We start from the raw sequence: 25,085 nt of genomic DNA on the forward strand, positions 1-25,085 counted from the left end.
TTCTTCAATAATCTGTTTTATTTTTACCTGCTGGGAGCTTAATTAAAAAACAAAGAGGCTCAATTTAAAGCCCATTACTATGCTAATTTTGTAAGAACTGGGCGGTGATTAAGAAGCTTTAAAAAGAGGAGTTTAGTTTGCTCTAGGGAATGGGTTGGAGGCAGGTTTTATTTCGTTTCATTAGCTAGCTACAATTATTTATAAACTAAATGGAAATGATGATATTAAAGAGTAATGAAAAAAACAGCATCCATGTATTATTGAGCAGCGGAACTTTTTTTAATTTAGCATTGAAATGTGCAGGGCCTTTATTATTGCAACTCGCAGTTAACGCAGCTAAATGCAGTTGTTAAATATAAGACTCCTTTTAAATATGCCCATAAATACAGAGCTTCTCCTATAGATCATTGGAATAAGTTTATAAAGACATCAATGTGACAATAAAGATGAACCACTGGCTCTTTTTTACAAAGATTTTATGAGGTTTTATGCAGGAAAATGCCTTAACACAGAATAAATTACAAGTATTGTATACTGTATGCATTTCTGTGTATGTTATACACACACACACACACACACACCCCAATTTTCTATTATATTTTGTCTCTCATACAAACCATAACCCAAAATACCATACGGAAATAAATGTTGTAAGACAATATCTGTTCTAACGCACACAGAAAGCAGATGTAGAAGAATGTACATTCCAAGGCAAACAACAGAAAGAGAAAGACACTAAGAGGCACAGGAAAGGGATACAAATATCTTTGAAGATGAGATTTGTTAAACTGTTGGGTAAGGGTGAGATGGAGAGATACCAGTGACATTGTATTCTAGCCCCGCCCAGCCCCAGTCCTCAGCCCCACTCACCAATCTCCTCCCCTTAGCTTCAGCCCTTTTCTGCTTTTACCCTCTTCTCCTCTTCCTCCCCATCTTTCCCTCCCACCTTCCACCCCACCCCATTCTTTTACGCGGCTTCTTGCACCTCCTGTCCTTTCGAGGAGACTGTTAGCTTGAAATCCACTAGTGAAACACTGAACAGGGATTGTATGTGCAGATTTCGATTCAGCACTGGCTCAGAGGGAGGGGTGCAGGGTTGCCCCCCGCTTTTCACCACTGACTGCTGTGTCTCATTGCTTAAATTGTGTGCCTGAAATCCCAGCTCAGTCCTGGGGAGTCAGTGAGAGAGTTTTGCATGCGTAAAGACTGAATCAGGACTCCGGACTGGGTTTAGTGTTCAGTTCCATATGAGATACATTGTGTTTACACAGTTATTAATGCTCTAGTGACCGCTAAGCAATGTGTAACAACACTCTAAACACGATGCTTTGCAGAATCTATTTGACGCCTGGCCCTTTAAAACTAAGAAGCTGTTTAAAAGCTTTGGGACTCAACAATCAGCACAAAGAGAGGGGGAAAGATTTCTTTCACTAGTACCTCAGTGTCAGGTGTTGCTTGTCAGCCTGCAGGCACTGGGGCTGGGGTTAATCATTGCTGGGCCAGGGCATGGGCCTCAGTCAGCAAGTTACAATACAGAAGCCCTGCAAGGTCCATTGTCCTCATCACCCAGGTGCCTGTGCCGGACTGTATCCTGCAGCCTGTTCCCAAGGACAGTGGCCAACATATTGGCTGTCCCACCTGAAGGGCTTCCGTCTCTTCCCTTTGCAGTGGTGCTGGAACAGGTTTTGTAGTGGGGGTGCTGAAGGTGGAAATCATGTACTTGGGTTGTTACTGTTACTTCAAGCCAGAGGGTGCAGCAGCACCCCCAGCACCTCTGCCCCTTTACAGACTCCTGCTGACAGCAAGATCTATTCAGCTTCAGCTAACGAGCAGTTCTTGTCGCAATGTTACCATTTCCGTAATCCAGTAAGGACAGTCATTATATCTGTCATGATCACCATTACAGGGCCGTGGCCCGTAGTACCCTCCTCCATGACCTGCTCCACATGGACTGATGGAGCTCCATGAGGTATGTCTGTGCAAGGCTAACTGACCAGTGAGCAGATGTTTACGTTTACGACCATATCATTACGCACTAGGGCCGCAGCCGGGGCAGGATGGGAATTCTGCGGTGAAGACTCTGGCAAAGTGAGAACTGAACTAGATCACCAGAGTCCCTGTGTGACCTTCAATTAGAGACTCCCCTTGATTTCAGTGGGTTTTGGATCAAGCCGTTAGTGTCTCCAGGCCTCAGTTCCCCAGCTGTCAAACAGAGATCACAGTATTCCTTCCTCCCAGCCTGTCTCTGCCTCATCTCTTTGACTGCAAGCCTCCTGAGCCAGGGCTGCCTCTCACTGGCGGTGTCTCACCCTATGGGCCTTGATCATCACAGTGCTGCACTGGGAAAAGACACTTTTTTCACACTCAGGTCACTTAAACATGTGGCAGCCAAATTTACCAGCCTTCCCCCCACACATCACTGTGGGTTGGGAACAGGCATGAGAGAAATGTCAGAGGATGTCCTGCCCCAATAACTGCAAATGCCTCCTCTCTGGTTGCCCCAACACCCGCATTGCCCCCTCCAACCATTCAGATTGTCCCCATCCCTCTGACCACATCTCCCTCCCCCATGTCTGCATCCTTTGACCATCTCTCTCCTCTCCACCACACTGAGTTCAAACTACATGCGAGAGCTCTGTGTAATTCTACCAGTGGATACTGATAGGCCCTGTCCTGCCCTTCCTGCTTCATCAGTGCTGGTAGCTTCAGCACACACAGTGCCCATTCCTCGCATACTAAACGGCTGCATTTTCTTCCACCTCGCCTGCTGCAGAGACCCTGCCCTCTCCTCGGGCCCTGGCTTCTGAGATACCTTCAAGGAATTTGCTGACTAATCTATTCTATCATTATTTCTCCTCTGAGAGAACCCTTCCTTTTTGTGGAGGGAGGTGGTTGAATGCTAGGAGAGAGGATGTAGGATGCTGGAATCAATGCTGGAAACTGATGTGAGCAGAGACAATGGGGCTGAATTATGGAAGGATGGGGGGAGAAGTGTATTCATCATGTTTAACCTTAGAAAGCCATGTAACTTGCAAGCTGCATGCTTAGCACCTGACCACTTTTCCTTTCAACCCCCTTCTATCTTCTGCAGGGCCGGCTATAGGCACCAGCAAACCAAGCACGTGCTTGGGGCGGCACAATTTCAGGGGTGGCATTTTTTTTATTTATTTATTTATTTATTTTTGCTTGAGGCGGCAAAAAACCTAGAGCCGGCCCTGATCTTCTGTACATTCTTTGGGGCAGGGGCTGCATTTTTGTGTGTTTAGAAAGTTCACGGCATATGGTGGGTGCCACTGCCAGCTAAAAAAATAAGATAAAAAACAGTAATAAAAACAAATGTAACAATAAGTTCAGAAATGCAAAACGCCATGCCAAAGGAGACGTGTTCCCTTGCTTAGGCACCAATCCTGCTCTCGGTTGTTCTGACATAAAACTAGAGTAAGACCACTAAGGGCAATAAAGCAAAGTTTGCTCCTTAAAAAGTATGTTTGCTAAGAAAATGGAACCTATTCACTTTTAGCCAAGGATGGCTGGTCACTTGCAGTTCCATTTTCAAGGGTGCCTGTTATCAGGACAAAGAACAGTCAGGAATTATGTGGTTTATTGACAGACTTTTTTTTTTCTTCCTACTTCTTGCAGATCTCTGGTGTAAGATTGTTTAAAACATCAGAGACATTTTTCAAGTCGACTGTTGCTGAAAGATAATAAAATTGCTGTTGGTTCTCTACTTTATTTGTTTTCAAAACTATTTTCTTTCCACTGTCCCATCTTTTAAATTCTGTTATTGACCTAGACTCATCAGGCCAAAATCCTCCCTGGGAATCCCTCTAACCTAAATGGGAACTACGCCCAGTAAAGTTATTTTTCATTAAAGAAATGAATTATGACCAAGTTTAATACAGAAGTTAGAATTGCTTAAAGCCTCCAGCACATCTGTGACTCAAATGTCTGTAGAAAGCAGCAGGACAAGCACTATCAAAGTCTTGTGTGCTGATCTGGAGTATGTAATGATGTAAGGCATCCTTTACCCGTTCCGTCTCTGTTAAAACAAAATAGCGCGCATGGCTTCCAAACTCATGTCAGGCTCCAGACCTCGTGCTACAGTTCTACCTTACTCCAGCTAGGACTGAGTCTAACCGCAGAGGTGCCTGGTGGGATAAAGGTCATATGGCAAAGAAGCTTCTAAACTGTTTTTGGTTCTAAAAGGCAAATGGGGCTACCCAGGAGCCCTGAGGTCTTTTAAATGTCCCCTGGCCTTCTTCTGACCCTGCATACACCTTACATTCTTCCTTTAATGATTGACACTCAGTGGGTAGGTGCCTCGAGGCACATCGAAGTTGTAGCTGCTTCTTCATCAAAGTGACTGTTTACAGCTGGTTTGAGTTGGATGCCAATAAACAGGATTCTTTTTGTCTCAAAATAAAAAGCAGCTTAAGTCCCTAATGATAAGGATTTTGTGCTTTGTAGAGCAAAAATTCAGCGAGGTTGAGACAGCCAGGCCCTCAGCTTAGCAAGTCAGAGGACTTTATACTTCCAGCTAAACCGCTTTTATCTCCTCAAGTGACTGGGCTATAGATTCTTATCATTGTGGCAGAAGTGATGAGGGTAACATCTTTAGTTGGAAATCATTGGCAACATGTGGTGAAAGCTTAAGATGTTGTCACACTTTAACTTGGTCCTAATCTGTTCAAAGGCAGTTCAGACTTTCTAACTGCACCAGCAGGTAGACAGAGTCAAAGACCATCAGGGCAAAATAGCTCATGCCATTCTTCGGAGAGTTTATGACTTTCATAAAAGTGGTACAAAGAAACTGCAGCAGTAACTGTTATTGTCTAAATGAAGAGCTTATGTTCACCCAACCATATTTCATTAACTTGTACCTTCCAAGCTTCTACATTTCCTGCCTTGTTTGTGCAGTGCTGGAAGCAATGGTAAATGTTTTAATGCCTATTCTAAGTGAAATGAGAACAAGAGAAACGTACAAATTATCCATCCTCATACCTTTGACTTTTTAGTAGCATTTGGCCAACTGACTTACACGTATGAGCATCTGCAATTAGCAGGTAGCACACACAGGCCATACGTGTCTGAGAAACCGGGATCACACGTCCCCAGAATTTCTGACTAATACAATGTGTGTTATGAATTGTGAAATACTATGTTGATGTGGGATCCAAAAATGAATCATTAGCTTCCAACAGCAAAATGACAAACTGTTGGCAACACTTTAAATGTCACAAGTGGAGATTCCTGAGGAGAATGGTAAAAAATAGATTTGGGATTTGCAATGGAATTGGGCATTTTTGAAAATCCAATGATTTGTGAATAAGGGTCCAATCCTGTTCCCATTGATATCAATGGGAGTTTTCCCCTTTAGCTTTATTTGGAGCAGAATTAGACACAGATTTTTCTCTCATGTTTATCATTCACAGATGGACTAAGGACTTCAGGTTTCTTGATGAGCAAACTTCTTGCCATTCAGAAGATACATTTATTTTTAAAATAACTCAGACAACTGCTGCGTATCATGGACTACGAATAAGGGAATCTCAGTCTGAGCAGAATTTATTCTGCCACCTGTTCAGAAAAAAGCATCTAATTTTGGAAATGTTCAATGCAAAACCCAAGAATAGCATTGGTTCCCCCCACCTTGTATAGAGAAATCTAAACAGTCTGAATTGCCATGGCAAAGGAAATTAATGTATTGCCAGAACATGCTGAGGATATTGCTCTCTTATAGTTCCTTTTTCAGACTTGTTAGGCATTATTTACCTGTTTTGATCTTCACATAAGATTTTTTTAAAAATCTAACTCTCAAAATGTTATTTCTATATGTAAAAAGCTAATCATGTGTTTAGACAAATCTAGCATTATTCTCCCAATTGTGTGAATTAAAGGGCAGAAACCCCCTCCCAGTGCTACTGGCTTTGTGGATGTTTGACTCAATTTTCAAACTTTTCAGTATGTGTGGAAATGTCCTGTGCAATGTATGTGCAAGTGGTGGAAATGCTTAAAACCAATATTGAAGCTGTAGGTGCAGGGCTCTCTGGCTTTGCTATGTGGCCTTGCTTATCAGTAAATCTGTATGTACGGGTGTGAAGAGTCTCGTTTACTAGATCCTAAGTACAAACACAGATGTAGATATGGGATGCCTACAGCTAAGTCTGTAGCTTCTGATCATCCTTATCTACCTGTATCGCAATAGGCAGAGTTTGGTGATTGACTCAGTTTCCTGTAACTCAACGACTCTGGGTTGTAGAGCAAATGCTGTGATCACCATGGTAGAATAAACACCCTACTGTTGTTACTACCATAAAGATGATGAATCAGACATTCAGATTCTTCAAATAAATCAGCTTTAAAAGGGCTGTGTATTTTCCCTCACTAGTATTAGTACTGTCTTATTAAACAAGCTCATTAACTTTGACTCCTTATTACAGGAATAAATTAGCATTCCCAGATATTAATGGACACATCTGCAGTTGCTCCTGTGTCTTTTCTCCCTCAGTATTTTTTTATTCATTTTTCATACAAAAAGAAGAGAAAAGGGAAAAATGTATTTTCCCTTTCCTGCTATATCTAGTAATACCTGATAACGTCTCTTCTCTGATCTCTCTGTTGCAGTCTGTGCATTTTTCTAGTTAGGAGGGAAGGGTTGTAAAGAGAAAGTACGTGACATGAACGGAAGAAACAGAAGCTGCTTTCATACATTAAAAGTCAGACTGATAGACAAGGATTCGCAGCAGAATATAGCAGAGCCCTTTGTAAGACAAACAACAAGTTTTCATGCTCAGATGGAGATTCTTGGGTTAAATTGCTATCTTTGAGTTCTGAACTTGGAAAGGTATTAAAGTGGAATTAAACCTTTACACAATCCAGCTCTTGTGTCATTCAGGATTTTTTTTAGGTCTGTTTAATTGTACATAGCAGCAGGGTTCTGAGTGACTGGTGCTCTAAAGAAATAAGGGGTAGGGTTAAGTCTGCAGCCCACAGCTCTCTGCTAATCCTTCTTGTTCCTTGAAGAAGGATTTACTTTTCTGCCAGCTTGTGAAAGACTTTCCTGGTCCACAAGAGATTGTTGTGGCTTTCCTGGGGAGGTGCGGTTGCTATAGCAGGGAGTCACGCCTGGCTATTCTCTCAAACCATACTGAGAATGGGCCAAAAAAGAGCCGAAGAAGAGTAAAACTGGGGATTAGAAAGTGGAACAATGGGAGACAGGAAGATAGGAGTAGGAACAAATAGGAATTACAGCACCAAAAATAATGCAAAGTGACAAAAAGAGGAAATAGAAAAATAATAGCTGACAGTCTGGCTGAAAAGAGAAACTACTACAAAAGAACAATTTATTTTCAACTGACAAAGAAAATAACAGGGCATTTGGGAAATAAGACACAGTCTTGTGTCTTAACATTATTTTGATTCTTATTGGACTGCAAGCACATACTGCAAATATACAATATCTACCCATCTCTGCCATGATCTGTCTATTCCAAACTAAAACAACAGGGTTTGGTTTTTTGTTTTTGGCATATTGCTCGTGGAGTTCCATCTCTGCAGATTAGATCACGGGTAATTCTGGAATTTCCATACACAAGCATTGCTGTTTGGATCATTATTAAAAGAAAAGTGCCAACTCTACACTCTGTTACATTTCTTGAATGATTCCCAAAGTAGTAACTGCTGTTAAGAAAATGCCATCAGTGCTCTCATTTGTTTTCTTTGTTGCTTACAGGACAAATCCTGCAGTCATTACCCACACAAAGATAATGCTTTGCTTTAGCTTTGCCTAGGCAGGGACTGTGGATCCAATCCTGCAGTATGCTGTGAGGCAGTAAGAGGCCTCCAGTCCCAGCATTGATTGGGCTCAGCAGCTTTGGAGAATTACCCCCTGAGTGAAGACAGTGAGATTTCACCCCTCTAGGATTTTCCCTAGATGATACTTTCTTCTTCTAAAAACCTTTCCCATGCAAATCAAATGGGAAAAAGTTGCACAAAGATTTGAACTTTTCCAAGTGAGTGAAGAGAAGCAGAAAGTCTCAGTCAAGTTAAAGAGCTTGCCAAACAACAACAAATTAAGAAAAGTTTCTTAAAAATAATAATAAAAAAGTCATCTCTGCCTCTAACAGCAAATCTCTCTGAATGCCTGTCCGGCACCCTACTGTTTTATATATAGGGGATGCAAAGCGATATAGCAGATGAAACATTTTGTTTATAAAGTGTCTGTGGTTTGTTTTATTTCACATGTTTTTGCAATATAGATAACAGATTACACCATGGAGCTTTCACTGCCTTGTGCAATAATGATACTACAAAGCCTTTGTAGGGGTATTAATAATAGATTGTGTTGATGAGTTTGGAGAAGCTGGCAATAGACCCCCCACTGCAAAGACATTAACACCACAGGACTAAGGTATCTTTTCCTTGCAAATCAGTTGCTAAATTGGCTGTGCTGATGGGTTTGGGCACAAGCTCTTGTACAGCATCCCTGCAGCAGGCACAGGAAGTTATTTTGTTTTATACTGGCATGTACCATTTTTTCTTTTTAATGTTTATAGTTGAGAGGAAAGGACCTGTATAAATTCTTTCCTTAAGTCATTCTTGCCAGCCAAGAAATAATTTATCATTTAAATCTAAATTGCATTGATGGGTGATTTTTTTCTTTACAAGTGAATGCCAAAGCACTGAATCATAAACATATAATTTCTCTGCTTCTCTTTCATACCATGGGATCTAGGGCCCTTATAGTGAATTTCCATATAAAAGTGATATTAGCAGAGAAATTTGCCATGTTGTTAGCAATGGAAATTCACAGGAAATTGTAGTTTCGGAATGCCATGTAGTGTATCAGAGTGATAAGCCTTCTAGTCAGACTCATTAATATTCAATACTTTGGAGGCAAAACAAGCCTTACGTGCAAAGACTGGCTTGTGATGTAATGCACCAAATTCTGCTCAGGGTGTTAGCCATGTAACCACGTGGAATCAGTGGCATTGCACAGGAGGAAAGGGAGGGTGAATGTAGCTCAGTATACATACAAAGTTGAGTACAAGTCCAAAGAAGGGAAAATGGAATAAATGGTGTTTCGGGGGGGGGGGGTAAATCCTCCGTACTCTGCAGAGTTCCTGCAGAAACGCAGATTGCCCATTGTGCACTGTGCTTTCATGGCACCTTGATATGTTTTGGAGTAATACAAAAGGGATAACACCACATGTCTGTGTCTCAAGTATTTTTTTGAATCCATGGACAAAATAATGCTATTTCAGAAAGATTTACACTGCCTGAAAGTATAGTTCTAACAAAATCATCACATCTTGTTAATCCATTAGGCTTTTTAATTGCAGCCATGACTTTATGAATTCAATTGGTGCTCTTAACTTTTATAACACTTTCCACGCTCCAGAACAGATTAGGAGAAAATTGCAGCCATAATCTGTACAGTGCAATTGCCATGCTATAAAGAGGAATGGGAGTAGCTTGGAAGAGCAATTGGATTCCCAAAGGTGGAGCACAGTGGAGCAATATCAGTGACTTTGTAAATGAAAAATTGTTTTAATTCTGTTCTAGCAGCAATAATTTGATTGTTCATAAATTTTTCCATCAAGTGTTGTAAGGAAAAGATGTCATAAAATAAAACTGTGTGACAGTGATGGAAGACAGCAGAACAAAGTGGTCAATTAGGGTGTGAAAATTAAAAAGAGAAAAAAATCCATTTGCCATGTTCTACTTGAAGCAAGAAGCTCCAAAGCACTTTACATTTCCCTGTTACTGTAGAGCTATGGAAAATATAATGAATTAAAAAGTTATATCTGTGATTCAGCATGTGAGTCCTGTTGAAAGCACTGAAACTATTTACAGGCTTAAAATTATGCATGTGCATAAGCACTTTGATAGTGATGCAAGTCAGTTTCCATATATCATATATCATAAGATCCCATGTTCTAAGAGAGTATCTGTATTCGGGGAGCGGAGTCATTGGGTGAACTCATGACTCCATTAAAGTCAATGGCAAACAAAACTCCCATTTACTTCAGTGGGGCCACGATTTCACCCATCATGTGACATCATGCTACCTTTTATTATTATTTTATATAGCCTTTTCCATTAGGTGGCATTGCCAAGCAAATAATAAGGACCTTAAGACAACACAAATAAGATATTCACTGAAGTGTTGGTGAGAAAAAGAACACCAGATTACTGTTAAGATGTGCTACAAACAATTACTCAGATTTACACTTCAAATTCATACTGGAACATAGAATCATAGAACTGGAAGGGACTTCAAGAGGTCATCTAGTCCAGTCACCTGCACTCATGCCAGGACTAATTATCTAGACCATTCCTGACAGGTGTTTGTCTAACCTGCTCTTAAAAATCTCCAGTGATGGAGATTCCACAACCTCCCTGGTCAATTTATTCCAGTGCTTAACCACCCAGACAGTTAGGAAGTTTTTCCTAATGTCCAGCCTAAACCTCCCTTACTGCAATTTAAGCCCATTGCTTCTTGTCCTGTCCTCAGAGGTTAAGAAAAACAATTTTTCTTCCTCCTCCTTATAACAACCTTTTAGATCCTTGAAAACTGTTATCATGTCCCCTCTGTCTTCTCTTTTCCAGACTAAACAAACCCAATTTTTTCAATCTTCCCTCATAGGTCATGTTTTCTAGACTTTAATCATTTTTGTTGCTCTTCTCTGGACTCTCTCCAATTTGCCCACATCTTTCCTGAAATGTAGCACCCAGAACTGGACACAATACTCCAGTTGAGGCCTACTCAGCGCGGAGGAGAGCGGAAGAATTACTTCTCGTGTCTTGCTTTACAACACTCCTGCTAATACATCCCAGAATGATGTTTGCTTTTCTTGCAACAGCGTTACACTGTTGACTCATATTTAGCTTGTGATCCACTATGACCCCCAGATCCCTTTCTGCATTATTCCTTCCTAGGCAGTCATTTTCCATTTTGTATGTGTGCAACTGATTTTTCCTTCCTAAATGGAGTACTGTGCATTTGTCCTTATTGAATTTCATCCTATTTACTTCAAACCATTTCTCCAGTTTGTTCAGATCATTTTGAATTTTAATCCTGTCCTCCAAAGCACTTGCAACCCCTCTCAGCTTGGTATCATCCACAGACTTTATAAGTGTACTCTCTATGCCATTATCTAAATCATTGATGAAGATATTGAACAGAACTGAACCCAGAACTGATCCCTGTGGGACCCCACTCGTTATGCCCTTCCAGCATGACTGTGAACCACTGATGATTGCTCTCTGGGAACGGTTTACCAACCAGTTTTGCACCCACCTTATAGTAGCTCCATCTAGGTTGCATTTCCCTAGTTTATTTATGAGAAGGTCATGGGGGAGAGTATCAAAAACTTTACTAAAATCAAGATATATCATGTCTACTGCTTCCCCCCTATCCACAAGGCTTGTTACCCTGTCAAAGAAAGCTATCAGGTTGGTTGACACCATTTGTTATTAACAAATCCATGCTGATTGTTACTTATCACCTTATTGGGAGGGATAGCTCAGTGGTTTGAGCATTGGCCTGCTAAACCCAGTGTTGTGAGTTCAATCCTTGAGGGGGCCATTTAGGGAACTGGGGTAAAAATATCTGTCTGGGGATTGGTCCTGCTTTGAGCAGGAGGTTGGACTAGATGATCTCCTGAGGTCCCTTCCACCCCTGATATTCTATTATCTGCTAGGTGTTTGCAAATTGATTGCTTAATTATTTGCTCCATTATCTTTCTGGGCACAGAAGTTAAGTTGAGTGGTCTGTAATTCCCTAGGTTGTCCTTATTTCCCTTTTTATAGATGGGCACTCTATTTGCCCTTTTCCAGTCTTCTGGAATCTCTCCCGTCTTCCATGACTCTTCAAAGATAATTGCTAATGGCTCAGATATCTCCTCTGTCAGCTCCTTAAGTATTCTAGGATGCTTTTCATCAGGCCCTGGTGACTTGAAGACATCTTATTTGTCCAAGTAATTTTTAACTTGTTCTTTCCCTATTTTAGCCTCTTCTGATCCCACCTCATTTTCACTGGCATTCACTATGTTAGACGTCCAATCACCACCAACCTTCTTGGTGAAAACCGAAACAAATAAGTCATTGAGCACCTCTGCCATTTCCACGTTTTCTGTTATTATTTCCCCCCCGTCCCCACTGAGTAACAGCCCTATCCTGTCATTGGTCTTCCTCTTGCTTCTAATGTATTTGTAGAATGTTTTCTTGTTACCCTTTATGTCTCTAGTTAGTTTGATCTCGTTTTGTGCCTTGGCCTTTCTAATTTTGTCCCTACATACTTGTGTTATATGTTTATATTCATCCTTTGTAATCTGACCTAGTTTCCACTTTTTGTAGTACTCTTTTTTGAGTTTCAGATCATTGAAGATCTCCTGGTTAAGCCAGGGTGGTCTCTTGCCATACTTCCTATCTTTCCTACGCAGTGGGATAGTTTCCTCTTGTGCCCTTAATAATGTGTCTTTGAAAAACTGCCAACTGTCTTCTATTGTTTTTCCCCTTAGACTTGCTTCCCATGGGATCTTGCCTACCAACTCCCTGAGTTTGCTAAAGTCGCCTTCTTGAAACCCAATGCCTTTATTTTGCTGTTCTCCCTCCTACCATTCCTTAGAATCATGATCACTTTCACCCAAGCTGCCTTCCACTTTCAAATTCTCAACCAGTTCATAGCTTTTAACGTTAGTGTTCATCTACAAGTGGTAGTATTACCTACAATGATAACTAAGGGGGTGGGTTAGCAAATGCTCTTTTCAATTTTTGCTATATAAAAAGATGAATTTTTGTTAGCCTCTTTCAGAAGGGTACTTTTTCATAAACTTTTAATTTTTATGCAGACTTTATTGGTTCTTCAATAAAGTGAAATGGCTTAGTTTTACTGAAACTTCAGCTATGAAATTGCCTTCAGAAAAATAAGTAATTATTTTTTTCTGAAGGGAAATTTGAAATATTCCAATATTTCTTAAAATGAATTGTTAATTTTTTCCCAAGCCATAAACTGAAGCATTTCAGTTTTGCTTTGGTACAATGGGGATATTTTGAATATTTGAATTTAATGTAACCAAGCAACAGTCTTTCCTTTTCTATATGCAGCCATAATCCAGAGGACACAACATTTTTTTGAAGTTCTGCTGAACCATATGTGGTTTTTCCGCCATTCTAAGCTGCATATAATGTACGGCTGAAGTATGAGTAATAGAGCTGAATTATGAAATATCATTAGACATTTAGTTTCTCTCTTAATAAAATTCAGTTGTTGTGAAAAGCCTATCCTACTTCAGTCCTGACATATTTTGTACCATATGATATGAATACCAAGTACATGCTCGGTTGGCATGGATGTATACCCATGATTTCAATGACATACAAAAATCATTGTCAATATACCAAAGTGTCAGAATTAAAGGTTATTTACAATATTTACCAAAACCAGTGACAATAATCTTTGCATAATTATTACATAAACAAAAGCTTAGATATCTGTTACATTTTTTTCTAACAGAGAATGTCAGAACAACACAGAAAGGAGAAAGGAGAAAATGATTTAAAGTCCCTGATAGTCAGACAGCAGCATCTGTCATCTAGTGTACATCAAATATCTTAATACCTTCCTATTTATTGCTTCACTGCAGAAGTCCTGTAAAAAAACAAATTGACTATTTTTATAACTCTATCCTGTTTAAAAAACCTCTTGAACCACACTTAATTTGAACAGCAAATTTTACACTGCACATTGAGATCTCTCAGCTCATAATAAATTAGTTATAATAAAACTATTAAAATCTATTTGCCCACAAACAGAAGGAAATTAAGGGCTCTGGTGAAGCAACAGAAAGGTAAAGGGCAGGTTGTTAGGACGTTATAAGAGTAAACAGCAGAACAGTGATTCTCAGGAGCCGAGCAGGGTCAAATTTAAAGCAAGATAACTACGCTAGAGATAATAAATCAGTTGTACATATTAAACACCAGATGGTTCTGCCCTATGCAGGAAAGCACAATGGATCATATAACTGTGGCTGTGTTTGTAAGGATTACTGAATCAGCCTGACTTCACAGGGATATCCTAACATATAAAATCTTAATGGCCATTTCCGCTGGTGAACATTTTCATCTACTGTTTAAAGATAGGACCACATGTCTCAGACATTTCGTTGTCCCCAGAATGTATATTCCATTAATTTGATAAGTGCAGCCATTTTCAAATGCAGAGTGTATTTTGCTTTCTAATACTGTAAGGTTGTTTCACAGCGATTATTACCAATACTCAAATGAACAAAACCGTCTATTGTTCCAAGCTTTAGGTCAGCTAAATCCCCTAAGTGTTTCAGGCATAGATGCAAAAACACTTACAAAAAAACCAAAACTATTGAGTTGTCTTTCCGAATTGTCCAGGCAACAGAACTTATTTATAAAACTCTTGCAATCATTGATTTAAAACAAGGTTTTCTTGTTCTGCTTTTCTCTTTTGTCTTCTTTGAACAATTTTCTTTGGAATGTTTTCGTTGTGCTTAGGAGTCAGAGATTTCCTGGGGCTTCTAATGAAGGCATTTGATTCCCACTCTCTGCATACTTTAACAAGTCCAAGGATTTTGAGGTTTGATGTTAACTTGAGAGAGCTGGAGATAATCAGCAACGGGGGTAAAAAGTCAGTTATGCAAATTATTTGTAAAATGTATGACAAGGCAAAAGAACCATTTCTCCAAATGTGGTTAGTGTGGGGCATAGTCTTTGTCTCAGCTCAGAACATCCACATGTCGCTCCTCAAATTTATTGCTTTGATTGAAACCTGTATAGGGTGATCTGTAAAGTATTCCTGCTATCCTAGGCTTCTCAACAGGTTTATTACCATTCGTTTATAAAACGAGCAGTCTAATGAGCAGTGTTTTAGATCAGAGATATCAAAGTCTGGTCATTTGTCAAGATTAGTTTCCTGTTGTGAGACTGCCATGTGCAAAATACATACATAACCCTGGGTTACTCTCTGGGAGTTGAAAAACCTATAAATACTCTATCTGATAAATGTAATGAAATTTTCATAATCCCAGAATTAAATGTGATTCACTGCAGTTTGTGTGTATAGATTGCCAAACACGCCTCACAGGTTGAGAATGTCTGAGCGTTGGTGATGGCATTTTTTATATTTCCAAGGGTAAATGTAAGGGAAGGTGTGACATCCACACAGTAATATGAAACAGAAATACAAATCTAATGTAATTGGTAAATTGAATGAATTAGTATTATATTAATCTGTGACTCATTACAATGAAAAGACCACCAGTGATAATGTTACTACAGAAACACTGCCTCTCTGGGTACAGCAAGTTACCTGTAAATAACATTGACTATTTTACATTTACATTATAAAGCGCTCTGCACCCTGAAGAATATCAAACCACTTCACAAGGCATGGAAACACAGAAGGTGGCAGTCAGGTGAACAATGCACTGCAAGTACAACGGGGGGGGAAGGGAAACTCGATCATTTCTATGTACACATTTAGAAAGAATGAAGGTTATTTTATACACGTTCTTATTTACAGTTCACAAACTACAGAGCAAGGGAGCTCTGGAGCCTAAGTGTGTTATTGAGATGCTTTTTTGTACATCAAGTTACATTATTGTTTCTGCTTCCACTGGGTGGTGGTATATTTCATGTCTTTCTAGTGAGTCAATTTCCCATTGGGAGAGAAATTAGTGGCACTACTTGGGGTATTATCTAGTGTGATTTGTTTGTTTACAAAACATGGACCAGTTCTGTTAGCCTTGAATACAAAGGGCCAAAACTACACTCCGACTAGTCCAATCACCAGCTCAAGCCCTGTCAGCAAGGAAAACTCCCTTCTCTGTCCCACTGGGCTCAGTCCCTGTGCCTTTAGCACATGCGGTCACGTCCCCTTTTCCTGCTCATGTCCAGCACTTTTCACCTGGAATCCCCTTAGCCCAGAATTACCATTTTAGCGTTTTATCACAGGATGCTTAGGGACTGTTCTGCAACACGGAGAGGTTTGGCTCAGACAAGTTTGACTAGATTTAGGCTACGTCTACACTACTGGGGGGGATCGATTTCAGATACGCAAATTCAGCTACGGGAATAGCGTAGCTGAATTCGACGTATCTGATCTGACTTACCCTGCTGTGAGGACAGCGGCAAATCGACCGCCGCGGCTCCCCCGTTGACGGCGCTTACTCCTACCTGGGCTGGTGGAGTATGCGCGTCGATTCGGGGATCGATTATCGCGCCCCGACGAGACGTGATAAATCGATCCCTGAGAGATCGATTTCTACCCGCCGATCCGGGCGGGTAGTGAAGACAAGCCCTCAGTGTCTGCTGTAGCTAGCTCCTCTGCTAGTCTCCATCCAGACAAGAAGAGCGTCCCTATCCCCTCAGAGACTGTCTGGGTGCAATTGTTGTGACCTGCCTTCATGGGATCCCTTGGGCCAGGCCCTTTGTGTTTATACTGAAGCTGTCCATAGAAAGGGTTAGAATGCATCAATAATTCAAAACATGTTTAATTAACAGCACAGCCGTCTCACGGAGTTTCATTCTGTATTATCATAGTTGCAGGAGCAGCAAGGAGACTTTTTTAAGGATCCTCCTCCCTGGAGTTACAGGACTATGGCCACTGTCTAAAATACCTTTTAAAGATCACTTTAAACAATAGCGTTGATTTGAAATGCAAATGAAGTCAGGAAGGTTGAGACCGCAGAGGCTGCAATTTCCCCCTTGAGAAGCTGTTCTATCTACAGCCTGTCAGAGGCTGTTCCCACCTGTTGGGCTGGTCCCATCCCTCCTTGTATCCATCCACCTGAGTTGTACTGAAGCGAACACAGGTTCACTGTCACAGTGGTGTGAATGAATGGATGCCAGTGAGAGGAGTCAGATGCCTTCACCCCAGACTTGCTAATCTTCAGCTTCTTTAAGCTTGTTCCATCACAACAACTCTTCAGGCAAAAGATACAAGCTTAATTAAACTGAGCCAAACGGGTTTAAACAGTTAAATAAAAGTGACTTTTTAAAGTGGTTAGAACTGTTTGCTCCTTGTCTTTTAATTAAGGCTGTCAAGCGATTAAAAAAATTAATCACGATTAATCGCACTGTTGATAATAGAATACCATTTATTTAAATATTTTTGGATGTTTTCTACATTTTCAAATATATTGATTTCAATTACAACACAGAATACAAAGTGTACAGTGCTCACTTTATATTTATTTTTATTACAAATATTTGCACTGTAAAAAACTAAAGAAATAGTATTTTTCAATTCACCTAATACAAGTACCGTAGTGCAATGTCTTTATCATGAAAGTTGAACTTACAAACGTAGAATTATGTACAAGAAAACCCTGCATTCAAAAATAAAATAATGTAAAATTTTAGAGCCTGCAAGTCCACTCAGTCCTACTTCTTGTTCAGCCAGTCACTCAGACAAACAAGTTTGGTTACAATTTTCAGGAGATAATGCTGCCCGCTTCTTGTTTACAATGTCACCTGAAAGTGAGAACAGGCGTTCGCATGGCACTGTTGTAGCCGGTGTTGCAAAATATTTACGTGCCAGATGCGCTAAAGATTCATATGTCCCTTCATGCTTCAACCATGCTGATGACGGGTTCTGCTCGATAACAATCCAGTGTCAGATGCCACCAGCTGAAGTTTGATTTTCTTTTTTGGTGGTTCAGGTTCTGTAGTTTCCGCATTGGAGCGTTGCTATTTTAAGACTTCTGAAAGCATGCTCCACACCTCGTCCCTCTCAGATTTTGGAAGGCACTTCGGATTCTTAAACCTTGGGTCAAGTGCTGTGGCTGTCTTTAGAAATCTCACATTGATATCTTCTTTGCGTTTTGTCAAATCGGCTGTTTAAAGTGTTCTTAAAAAGAACATGTGCTGGGTCATCATCCTAGTCTGCTATAACATGAAATATATGGCAGAATGCGGTAAAACAGAACAGGAGACATACAATTCTCCCCCAAGGAGTTCAGTCACAAATTTAATTAACACATTATTTTTTTAAAAAGCATCATCAGCATGGAAGCATGTCCTCTGGAATGGTGGCCGAAGCATGAAGGGGCATACGAATGTTTAGCATATCTGGCACGTAAATACCTTGCAACACCGACTACAAAAGTGCCATGTGAATGCCTGTTCTCACTTTCAGGTGCTGTAATTAAGAAGCAGGCAGCAGTATCTCCCATAAATGTACACAGAGTTGTTTGTCTTAGCAATTGGTGGAACAAGAAGTAGGACTGATTGGACTTGTAGGCTCTAAAGCAGGGGTAGGCAACCTATGGCACGCGTGCCGAAGGCGGCACATGAGCTGATTTTCAGCGGCACTCACACTGCCTGGGTCCTGGCCACTTGTACGGGGGGCTCTGCATTTTCATTTAATTTTAAATGAAGCTTCTTAAACATTTTAAAAATCTTATTTACTTGACATACAACAATAGTTTAGTTATATATTATAGACTTATAGAAAGAGACCTTCTAAAAACATTAACATGTATTACCGGCACGCGAAACCTTAAATTAGAGTGAATAAATGAAGACTCGGCACACTGCTTCTGAAAGGTTGCCGACCCCTGCTCTAAAGTTTTACATTGTTTTGTTTATGAGTGCAGTTATGTAACAAAAAAAATCTACATTTGTAAGTTACACTTTTACAATAAAGAGATTGCACCACAGTACTTGTATGAGATGAAAAATACTATTTCTTTTGTTTATCATTTTTACAGTGCAAATATTTGTAATTAAAAATAATAATATAGAGTGAGCACTGTACACTTTGTTCTGTGTTGTAATTGAAAACAATATATTTGAAAATGTAGAAAAACATCCAAAACTATTTAATAAATTTCAATTGGTATTCTCTATTGTTTAACAGTGCACTTAATCACGATTAATTTTTTTGAGTTAACTGCGATTAATCGACAGCCCTGCTTTTAATCCTTTTAGCTATTTTATTACTCATGTGCACCAAATATTTCCCTTTTAGGGACTGACCAGCTAATGCCTTTTTATACTTTTGTTAACTCAACCAATACAAATTTATGGTCAGATTTTCTCCCTCTGTTAATAGTTTGCATCTACCAGCAAAAATAGCTGTAGGAAAATCCAGTGCATGGTAGGAAATGAAATGGCCTTATTTTCTGGAGGTGTCCCAGAGTCTCCTGGGGCATCAGATTCCATTTAATAGCCTTGGTTCATTATGTATCCAAAGAGGAGCTTGTTGGCTGGTTTGTGAGGCATGTACAATATACAGGCATGTGAAAGTTCTCTCCCACCTTGCCCATACACTCAGCCCACCTTTTCACTAAAGAACTAGTAGCTGCCATTTTGCTGTATTTCCTCAGCTGAGACAAAATGAAGGCCTATGAGGCACATATCTAGCAGCCACGAAAGGACATGCACCCTGTAATGGAGTCCATTTGCCTGTTAACCAAAAGGTGGTCATTTGAAAAACAAAGAGAAAAAAACCTCAGGACATATTTTTCTTTTCCCTGTAAGCAGAGCAGAGCATGTCTACTATACAAATACCTATGTGCTGCTCATTGCCTTGGAAACATGTATATATTACAAGACTTTACCTTGCATTTCTATGTATTGCCATGAAAAGATGCTAAAATCTAGACGCACCGAGCACACTATATGCTACAGGAAATTAATTAATCACTCACCTTTATTTGGAACGGCGCCTTTCCTGCAAGCTCACTAGGGGGCTTCCCAACTGCCATTAGAGAATCAAAATAAAACTAAATGAAATGATTCAAGCGTCACTTTCGAAAATGAACAATTGCTGAGAGTGGGGGAGTTCTGAGAGTTTCATGAACTGTAGTGAGTGTTCTGGAGTGTGTGATGATGGCAATGGTTTAGCGGGTCATACGCTGTGTACCTCTGGAGGAGCCAGAGGGGGTTTCACATCCTTCCAAAAGGTAAACTACCTTCTCTGAAACAGGTTAGTCTGGAAATGACTCGACAGCCCCAGGAACACTTGTGTTCTTCCACATATCTTGCCCAGACAATAGTGCCCCTCCTCCCACACACTAAGGATCCCTTTCTTGTTTCAATGCTCATTTGTTATCCTCCGCAGCAATAATTATACCAGGACAGTATAGTTACAAAATCACTATTGGGTTAGGTATCAGAAAATTAGTTTGGGTAGCCTAAGGTTTGACTCAAATCTTTCTCCAAAAGTTGAACTGAACTGAATTTGTTTAGAGCTTTCCGAGAGATTAAGTAACTTTGTTCCCTTTTTCTCTTGTGCCTCTGGAATTCTTGGTTTCATCCCCTGATGGAGGAACAACAACATTTTGAGACAGAGGCTGCTCTTTGGGTCTTTCCAACCCGACCAAACCAAAGGTTCCCTGGAAATCTTATGAGGAAACTAGAGCTCAGGAGACTTCTAGACCAAAGGGTTTAGAATTCAAATAAGTTGGGTCCCGCTGGAGGTACTGAGGTTCACCAGTCGCTAATGTGCTAAGCCATGTGGCAGGCTGATCTGCAGTGCAATTAAAATCTGAACCTATTTTTCATGTTGAAATAAATATGGTACACGTTCTGACACTTCCCCTTCCTCCCTTTCCTTCTCACAGGCTATTTGCTGCTAAGTGCAGCGGCTGCATGGAAAAGATCGCCCCAACAGAATTTGTGATGAGAGCCTTGGAATGTGTTTACCACTTAAGCTGCTTCAGTTGCTGTGTCTGTGAACGACAGCTGAGGAAAGGAGATGAATTTGTTCTGAAGGAAGGACAATTGCTCTGCAAAAGTGACTATGAAAAAGAAAAAGACTTGCTGAGCTCAGTGAGCCCCGATGACTCAGACTCAGGTGAGCTCTTCTTGCACCTGTTCCAATTGATAGTTATGAACGGGCAAAGTGGGATGGAAAAGTCAGAGCCATCCTGAACCATAGACTCACAGGCAGTGGAAGAAGAGGTCACAGGGCCCAGTCATTCAGTCTGATTTTGAAGACCACCCATAGGTGCCCTTTCTTTCAGACTCCATTGTGCTGGTGCCTTGACCCCTTTGCCCTTGGGAATTATTGCACTGCCCGTTAGGAGCTATCCCCAAATATCTAGTCTAGATCTTTCCTTCCTTAGCTTCAGGCCATTGCTCGTTGTCCTACCATCTTAGTAGAGGACAAGAATAATTTACAAGATGCTGAGATCCAAATAAGATATTGTTGTATAAAACCAGGAATGGGTAAATCTGTCTGGTTTGTGTTACCCAGGGCTTGCCCCAAAGCCTAATGTTGTCAATGGGAGTCTTTCCATCCATTTAAATAACAGATTGGGGTTGTATCATACACCCATATTTCCTACCTGAGTATAGACAACTTGCTGTACATGCACATACATACAGGGTGTGTTATACATGCAGTATGGCATGAGGAATACACAGAGCTGGCTTGCAAAATAGACTTAAAGAAGTGATGTAATTTCCCTGAGTTCTCTGAGATAAGTGTCTCTCTGCCAGTCACAAGTGGGAATGCTAAGAAAAGGCACAAATGCAATATTGAAATGTCAGGGACTTGAAGGAAACTGAACGCTGAGCATGGCATTCCAATTGTGAAATTTGTGTTGCACTGGCAAAAGCAGTGGCTTCGTGTCCGCTAGGTCAGTGGCACTCAAACTTTCCAAATGACTGTATCCCTCTCAGGGCTTTGATTTGTCTTGCGTTCCCCAATTTACACCTCACTTTAAAACTACTTGTTTACAAAATCAGACATACAAATACAAAAGTGTCACAGCTCACTATTCCTGAAACATTGCTTATGTTCTTATTTTTACCATGTAATTATAAAATAAATAATTGGAATATAAATATTGTATTTACATTTCAGTGTGTAGTACATAGAGCAGTATAAACCAGTCATTGTCTGTATGAAATTTGAGTTTGTACTGACTTCGCTAGTGCTTTTTATGTAGCCTGTTGTAAAACTAGGCAAAAATCTAGATGAGCTGATGTACCCTCTGGAAGACCTCTGCGTAGCCCTGGTTGAGAACCACTGTGCTAGTGCTGTCTGAGTAGTTCGCTCTGACACTAAGAAAGTCCTGCAGCAGGTCAAGGCAGGACGGAGGGGTTAACTTAAAAGATACAAAAAAATCATCCAGACTGGGCATTTTGCCACCTAGAGTCATTTTGCCACCAAATATTGCCACCTAGAGTCATAACATTTAATTTAGTAACTTCTGTCACACAGAGCTCACTCACCATGCAGACACTTCCAGAAGCTGCACTTCCTGCCAGTTTTAAAGTTGTAGGAGATAAACACGAGTTACAGGAAAAATAGCATTTACTTGTCTTCCTTTTTATAAAAAAAATTCCTGAGAATTATTCCAACCCTCCTAGGTGGGTAACTGTCACAGGTCAGTTTTTACCAAAGCAGCAGTACTTGAATTGGAATAAAATGAGTGATCCCGTACCCCGTCCTGCTCCGCAGAGCGATGGTGCCCACCCTGCAAAAAGAGAGATTCGGATGTCTCAGTTTCTTCTCATCAGTTCATTGATGTTAAGGCCAGAAGGGACCTTGATGATCACCTGTTCTGAGCTCCTGCATAGCACAGGGCAGAGAACTTCCCCCTGTAATTCCTTCGAGTGAGGGAACCCTCCTTCCCGGCTACACAAGTGACCGTTCTCAAGCCCAGCATTTTGTTGCTGGGCTGATTAGCCCACCTTTTACAAAGACATTTCCATTCTCTCAACTCTGCTTCTGGTATTCCACTAGCAGCAGTGAAATGGGGTAGGTGACATAACGGCCTGGCCTCACCCCCCAAAAACTCGAGCCCTGCCATGAGTAACCGACAAACAACCAAATCTGCACAGAGCATGTTATAATTTTACAAAATCGGGCCTGAGCCCTCTGATGTGGATGTTTGTGATTCAGTGTCCCAATACTTGGGAAATATTCATGCCTTTGACCCCCCCATACTATGAGACTCTGTTCTACTTCCCACAACTGCCTCTGGGGAATCCCTTCCATTTCTGCCTCCCCTTTAGTGGTCCTCTGGAAGAAAAAGCCCAGTGGCTTTCAATGCACAGTCCCCTTGTGATGTCTTTGAGAGCAGCCGATTGGCCTGGCCCCTGCATCTTGAACTACGGTGGGGAGGAGCCCACTCCCCATCAAATTCCCAGGAAAGATTTTCTAGGGAATGAGTACCCTGCCTGCCCTCCATTCTGAGCCGGGGGAGCAGCACCAGACAGTGAGGTGAGTGAGTTAATATGTCATGCTTTGATCCCCACTCAAGCGTTTGCAGCTCTGGTCTCAGCAGAGATCAGGCTCCAAGCCCACTAGCATTTGCAATTCCAGAAGACATGGGATTCCTCTTTGCCTTATCCATTCATCATGATTTGAAAATCCTGCATTGCTGATGTGCCATGTCTGGCTCCCAGGCTCGAGACACGTACAAATCATTGCTAGTAGGCATTGGAACCACTCATCTATTTCTGAGAAAATGTCTAAGAAAAACAGCGATTATCATTCCATTAAATGTACAAGCAACATGGATATTTGCTTCAGTTTTATGGGGAAAATATATTATTCTCAGTCTAACTCGGAGCAGTTTTTAGCCTTGATCTTTGCTTTGAGATCCACATCCTCCACGTTGTTAAAACTTTGTATTTCCATGTCAGGAATGTAGCGAGGCAAAGGTCACTGCTGCCTCAGCAAGATGTGCAGCTCTCAAGCCATTTCTAGAGCTGGGTTTTATTTAGTGCCAGACCATATTTGTAGGCCCTCAGACTCCTCACTCCATAAACCTCAATGTGCAGGTTTCTGGTTCCTAGCAAATATGGCCACTAGAATGTATTGATCCAGTGTATGTGGGTTCCCTACTGCTTTTCAGATAGGATGTCCTCTCTATGTGAAATACTCAGGAATACTCAGGCCTTACTCAGACAAATTCCCATTGAAATCATCAGTCCCTAGTCTTCAGTACACACAAGTTTCTATCTTCATCCACTTTCTGCCAAACAACAGCATTGTGGATGGGTCTCTCCTGTTCTCCCATGCTACGTGTTAGCATCACAGCACACAGGCAGTGGTTGCCAGCTGTCAGCTGGCTTCATTTGACATTTACTTCTGACACTGATGCACACATCCTCCCCAGCCAGAGTCCCCTTGTGTGTCATGATCAAATCAGCAAGGCCCAGGAGGCTATCAGGGAAGCATAATGATGTGCGTTTGAGTTCAGCTTTACTTGCCCACGATACACACAGTAGCATCTCCAGCAGATGAGAAGCATTTTTTTCATTGACAAAGAACCCCAAACCCCAGCCCACTCCATCCCCACAAAATGAGTGTCACAAGACATTTTTCCTTCCATTGTTTAAAACAGTGAAAGCCCAATGCTCGCCATTCCCTCTGTGAGTGCAAATGATTTCACACAGCTCTGGATGAGTGCACCTTCTTCTCCAATCAAATATCCACTGTCCACAAAAATAACTCTTCAATGAGCAACATGAACCTTCACAAACCTTCCCATAGAAACAGCAGTCTGGAAAGTTAATGATGCCACAGTTATTGAAATGACAGAACTGCTCTTTAATCGTTATACAAAAGGCGCCTCTTAAACTGAAATACATGGTAGGTGCATGTGAATCAGCTCCTAAAATGAATTAAAAGTCTAACTTGTTAATTCCCCAAATACGATATTGGAACGTATCAAAATTATAGTTTCTTAATTTTAAAGATCTACAGAATAGTATATTAATGTTTTCTGAATGAAAATCAATGGTCTAGTGAAATTCATATAAAATAGACCTATTTGACTGCTGTGAATGATAAATTTTGGCCACAGATATTGATGTGGCCACAGAAGTTATTTCAATGAGGACAAAAATATGCACTTACTCATAAAGCTTTGGCATGGGAGTTGGGATTTCTCACTACTAATCACTAATGCACACTACAAATATATTTATGCTATAAATGCACATACACAGAGTCTAATATACACTTATATGGACCCATGCCTACACATACTCATAGAGGCACATGCACAGGCCACACATAAAATCATAGAATCATAGGACTGGAAGGGCCCTTGAGAGGTCATCTCGTCCAGTCCCCTGCACTC

The 25,085-nt window shown here is 40.8% G+C and overlaps 1 protein-coding gene across 1 annotated transcript in view; it reads left to right on the forward strand.

The window, feature by feature from the left end:
• Positions 1–25,085, forward strand: part of LMX1B (LIM homeobox transcription factor 1 beta) — a 127,322-nt gene that overhangs the window by 91,899 nt on the left and 10,338 nt on the right. Inside the window, exon 3 of the mRNA XM_024201199.1 lies at positions 20,604–20,836. Coding sequence (XP_024056967.1) covers positions 20,604–20,836 — 233 coding nt within the window. The remainder of the gene's footprint in view (positions 1–20,603; positions 20,837–25,085) is intronic.

The sequence above is a fragment of the Terrapene carolina genome, unplaced genomic scaffold (assembly GCF_002925995.2).
Source record: "Terrapene carolina triunguis isolate 2854851 unplaced genomic scaffold, T_m_triunguis-2.0 Scaffold238, whole genome shotgun sequence".
Taxonomy (NCBI): Eukaryota; Metazoa; Chordata; order Testudines; family Emydidae; genus Terrapene; species Terrapene triunguis.